This window comes from Anopheles darlingi, chromosome 3 (assembly GCF_943734745.1).
Source record: "Anopheles darlingi chromosome 3, idAnoDarlMG_H_01, whole genome shotgun sequence".
NCBI classification, from domain to species: domain Eukaryota; kingdom Metazoa; phylum Arthropoda; class Insecta; order Diptera; family Culicidae; genus Anopheles; species Anopheles darlingi.
Genome location: NC_064875.1, coordinates 65,215,624 through 65,221,207, shown reverse-complemented (window position 1 = coordinate 65,221,207; position 5,584 = coordinate 65,215,624). Strand labels below are relative to the sequence as shown.

The 5,584-nt window shown below is 46.4% G+C and overlaps 1 protein-coding gene across 6 annotated transcripts in view; it reads right to left on the bottom strand.

Moving 5' to 3' along the window:
- Positions 1-2,048: 2,048 nt before the first annotated feature.
- The window catches only part of LOC125955303 (diuretic hormone receptor-like), a 24,610-nt gene continuing 21,074 nt past the window's right edge, over positions 2,049-5,584 (bottom strand). For 2 of the 6 annotated variants that reach the window (XR_007469093.1, XR_007469095.1), the window contains 2 exons: positions 4,802-4,954; positions 2,049-2,784 (listed from right to left, as the gene is read on the bottom strand). Coding sequence is in view for 3 of the 6 variants with exons in the window: in XM_049686404.1 (XP_049542361.1) it covers positions 3,998-4,052 (55 nt within the window). In the remaining 3 variants the exon portion in view is untranslated. Of the gene's footprint in view, positions 2,785-2,824; positions 4,053-4,801; positions 4,955-5,584 lie in introns of those variants that run through there. The other 4 variants (XM_049686404.1, XM_049686406.1, XR_007469094.1 and 1 more) reach the window with 3 other exon arrangements.

Here is a 5,584-nt window from a genome sequence, read left to right as displayed (position 1 = left end):
GAGAGTGCTCGAACGAGAGCCAACCACCGTTTGGAGCACCGAGCACACGGAGGACTTGGTTGCAAGGGAAGGGAATGGTGGTGTTTGTTTACGTTTCGTTCGAAATTCGAAGTTCGAAAACGACGCGCTTTCTCTCTTGGTTCTCTCGCGCTCTCCGGACCAACGATGCGATGCGGTCACCGCGTGGTTGTTTGCGATGGAGGCGCCCAGTACCATGGGGCCGTGCACGTGTCGCTCGATTGTTGTTGAAGTGAGGGAGATAGCGCCTGTCGAGTGCATTGGATTGTTGACGAGCAATGGAAGCACCCAAAAATGCACTCTTCAAGCGGTGATGCAGCAAAAAAGGACACAAATTCTAATTGAAACGAGCTAGTTATTGAGAGCAGATAAGCGACAGTTGAGATCCTGGATATTTGAAATCATTCATTTGATACATTGAACGAATTTACTTGCTAAAGAAAGCATTTGGTAGCAATAAAATGCAGCTTTGTTACAATGAAACGGATCAATTCATCGGTTCCGATCGTAAATGCGAACATACCATTACATTGTGCCCGTGCATCAAACTGACCACCAACGTGTGTGCGTGTGTGTGTGTGTGCGCGCATTTTGTGGCAGCAGCCCACAAAGTAAGCTCTCGTCGACTAATGAAACGGTTTCCGCCCATCTGCTCTGTTCAATTAAATCGTTCCACACCACCACACCGAGCCAATTTAGTGGAACCACTCGCTCAGGTCCGACAGGTGTGCCCAGAATATATCCCTCTTCCCGTGACGTAAACCGAACCGGAGAGCTTGTTAGGCGGTGGGTGGTGTCGCCAAGGCTAGGGGACAATCAACATAAACCATGCACCACATCTCCAGCATCACCATTCCATCGGATCCAGGATGCAATGCTCAAGCGTCTTAAAGTCAAAAGGCGATGAACGAACGAACGAACGAACGAGAACGCAAGCACATCGCTGCTGTCGAGCCAAGAACCTCGATGGCTGTCATCCTTGGAGGGGAAACCAACTGGCAGCCGTGTGGCCACCGCAAACCGCCATAATCTTCTCATAAATATATACATCCACTTCCGGTAGACTGACTCCCCGACAACGACGACGACGACGACAGAGACTCTGCTAACCGGAGCTACACTGTATGTGTGTGTGTGTGAGGCGTAGGTGTGCATGTGCAACAATGTTTGACGTTTGCCAACAGTTTAGCCCGTTTGCATCGTTGATATCGCCTTCTCCTCATTCTCCGCCAATTGGACCGTATGGTGCATACGAACCCGGAGAACCGTAACCGAAGGATCTAGGCTAGGGACCGGGAGTGCTTGGACCACCGCCAACTGCTGCTTCCGGAAGTGATTTGCTGAGCATGGCAGCATGGCGGTGACTTTTCCAGTGCAGTGAAAGCAATTTGCTGCATCAGTTGCGGGCTCCTTTCCACCATTATTTCCACCCTACGTCCACGTGAACGGAGGATGCAACAGTATGTCCTGGTTCTGGGTATTTGCATACATCCGCCCATCCATCCATCCATCCGCAGGAGCATAACGCAATTCAAACAATCACATTAGAACCAACCGGAATGAGGAACAACGCGCACGGGACTAGTTCTCTCTCTCTCTCTATCTCTCGTCTGTTTATCGTTGATTCGATTGGTCCCGTTCAAGGCGTCGCTAATATCCGGGCACCTGTGGGCTGGCAGCGATGCGTTTCTTGGATTGCAAAGCAAACAAAGAAACAAAACAACAAATCATACCAAAGCATGCACTGCATGGGAATGCAAGGAAGCATTACTGCTAGATAGACGCCTCCTTGGATTGTCGGTATGCACTTCCGTGTTGGTGCAAAACCAGACACCACCGCCGGCTTCGATTGACGCCACTTGGAGCTGCTCGAGTGTTGCTGTTTGTAATAATATTTATCTCGCATCTCGTCGGAGTGAACCTTTGGATCACCATCTGACCGCTTAGAAGCAGACTTACGCCGAAGACGAGGCTTGATCGGATGTTTATAATGCATACCAGAGACCAGAAACACCAGACACGACAGTACGTACACCGAGATTTGCGTTTAATGTATTTCCATGTTTTGTTCACAGCGAATGTTACATTCACAAAGACTGACATGAATTGGGCGGTAGTTCTTTGTCCTTTCTCGACCTTCTGTTTGTGATTGATTGATTTCGATCGTCAGCACATTACGGTTCTAACAAACAAACAAAAAATACTCACACAAAACCAACTCTTTTTTTCTCAAAATTTGGCTACTAGTATGCTTAGACTTTGAGTGCTCGTGCGATTTGTGCATACCGTAAATCTAACCATTTCTGCTCGAATATTATTCTCGATACGTTCTGCTTTGATTCACCCACTCGCTCGATGCCATAAATTACTCTTTCTGTGTTCATAACGGGGTAACCTTAGGTCTAGCTTTGGATTCTGCCATCTGTTTACCATGTTCGACCGGGTCCACATGTGTTTACATGACCACATCGCCCCGGTCGCCTTTGTGGTCCTTTCTCTCTCTCTCTCTCTCTCTCGGCTACCTACACAATGCTTACATTATTCATATTTATACTCATTATAAATTAGACTATTACATGTTGGACCGTCCTCAAACATAACAGCTCACTTCAGCCCCCACAGAGGTCGCTTGGCATAATATGGCTGACAGCACGGGGTTGTCGCTCTTCGGGGTTGCTCCTCTACGCTTTCGTCTAACCTAGCGCTCACCATCATCATGGGACGGAAGCGAAATTCATCGAGTCCGGTCGGGAAATCTGGGAGAACCTGCCAAACAGAACGAACGAACATGAAGCGAATTGGGAGTGGCAAGGGACATTGGAATGAAACATTATGAGAATGGGATGCGACATGATTGGTCTCTCATTGGGTTGCGATTGTGAGCTACGAGCTAATAGCGAGGGCTGGCTGGTTGGCTAACTGACCAGCTGCCAATAATAATTTACAAAAATCCATATAACACAACACGAAATGAAAGCAAGGAAGCAAAGGGTGGGCATGGAAGTGACGATTAAATACAACACGGGCTAATTTGTGACAGAATTTAACAGGTCGTGTAACATCCTAACTAATGCAGCGTTAGTTACAATGTTTTTAGTTTAAATTTCTCTTTTAACCTCTTTTTAAATGTTTTTCAGGTCGCTTTAACCTCGTTTTCGATTCCTAACTATACTGGTATGTATACTCTTTCAAAGATTGTTCGAAACTGGCCTAACCAAAAGTACATAAATCAAAAAAGGTTCCTTTTTGATTATCTGGTTTACACATTTGAAGAAAGGCGAAAAAAAATTGCTTTAGATACGACAGTTTGATTCGTTACATAAGCATTCCAGCATTGCCCACAAATATCACTCCAAAAACATGTTTTGATCAGCGTACATGCAAGAACCTTATTTCTTACATTACAATAATTTGCCTGATTGTGTGCCCCTTTTTTTAAATACGCTCTAATTTTCTTGATTGTTTACTTCTTTCGTTGCATATTCTGCTTGCTATCTAAATACACCTTTTGTTACATTAATTGTTTCAAATAACGAACGAACTATGATGCTAAAATTATCCAAACGATGACACAAATATGGTCCATCTTGACCTTCTTCCAAAGGTTTACCAACTCTTCCTTACTTCTCCTCCACTCGTTCCATTACGCCATTCGCTGCATCGTCATCGGCTCGATTTTTTATGGTCCTCTTCTCTAATTTATTTCACGTTACACTTTGTGTAATTGTTTGAAAACCGCGCTACGCGTCCACCACGATTCCACGACGTTCGTGGACGGATTTTATGTTTATTTACTCTCCTTCGCAACGGAACGCACATATCCTTCCTTCCCGTAACCTGTTTGCACATCGTGACTCATCGCTCTTGCAAAGTTTCTTTTCCGTGCCGCACACACACCAGACACGTACAGACGACGACAAGCATGAGGTGTTACGTCCACACGCAGCATCCCCGTTAACACTCGCTGGGCCATTAAAGTTTAATCTCGGAACGCGCACGAGTGCTTCATGGTGGCGATGCTATACTCGACCGTCCTGTGAGGTGATGAGAGCGGCCGGCAACATTTCGCGTTGATGATGATCCCCGAGGCCACAGGCCAGAGTTGTCGATGGCCAGCGCCAATTGCACAAACGGTGGGTGCGAACGCGCGTCAGTGCCAACGGCATGATCCCGCGTTTGGTCGCGATGGTTCCGAACCGGCCGAACCGGGCCGAACGATGCACAGGAAGTATGCGACCGGCAACAATGGATAGAAAATTAAATTTCGCTCGTGGCTCACAGCCTTTTATTGCCTAGCGTCTGTGTGCGTGCGTGGGTGTGCGAGTGCTGATGATGTGCTTCGCGTTGAAAATGAAACATTCGTCACAAACAATAGAGGAGTGAGGTGGAATGGGGGGGTTGTATAAGAGTGCGAATGAGGGAGCAGCAGCAGCAGCACCGATCATCATGGTACCGTTCTACCACCATCTACTGTTTTGTTTGCTTCCCCCAATGTTCCTCGAATCCTCATGGCGAGCGCGCACCAGAGGCACTTGCATTAAGGCGGAGTAGGTGGTGGTGTAGGAGGCGAACGTGCAGGGGTGAAAGGAGGTGAAGGATCAACAGACTACGCAAATGAAACAACGACGCGCGACGCGCGAAATGGCAACAACATCAACAGGTGCCTTTGACCGACCGGGTTTCACGATGCCGGTGTCGATGGAATCGAATTTTGAAATGTAATTAAATCGATCGAACCGATCGAATAACAACTGGCCGGCGGGGCGACCAACAACAAACATACCATACCGTGCCGTGGAAGAAGTGCACGATGGAGGGGAGTAGGAAGGTGCGGTGTACTACAGCGGAACGGGTTTACATGCTGTTCCTCCAGGCCGTCCAAACAGAAACACGGTTTGCGGATCAAATTAATGGTGCGGAGGTAGTTGTCGTCAGGCTATGCCGAAACCACCGGTGCGGTGCATTGGTGTTGGTGGTAATGATCAGGTTGAACATAAATTGAAAACGTGGAAAAGAAACGAAAAAAGAAAAGAAAGTAAATAAAGTAAATAAAGCAGAACGCACAGCGCCACGTGGACGTGTAGCGCTAACGAATTTTGATGCCAGTTACCGTGGTTGTTTTTGAGTTATTATGAGAATGAAATTATCGGAAAGCATGTGTAAAGTTTTTGGGTTGTTGTTTTGAATTTTAAAAAACCGTTTAAAATCTGCTCGTTTATCGGTAGCGCCATTTGTTTGCAAAGTAAATAAACAGACGATTATCGCAATATGGATTCGCTTACAGCCAACGATACTGATGTGCGATAGGATGCGAAGGAATGAAAGGAAAGGAGAGGAATTACAAACAGTACGAGAGCTGCGCCCAAAATAAGCAATGAAACTAGAATGCAAAATTGGTGAGATACTAATAGGCTAAAGGAAGTGATGTAACACAAACATCTTATGTTAAGCAATGCCACCAACGAGAGATTAAAACACTGTACAACAAAGATCCAGCACAACACCACTACCAACGAAACAGTCATTGCTTACGGCCTACTATAGCTACATTCATTTAAAGAAATAC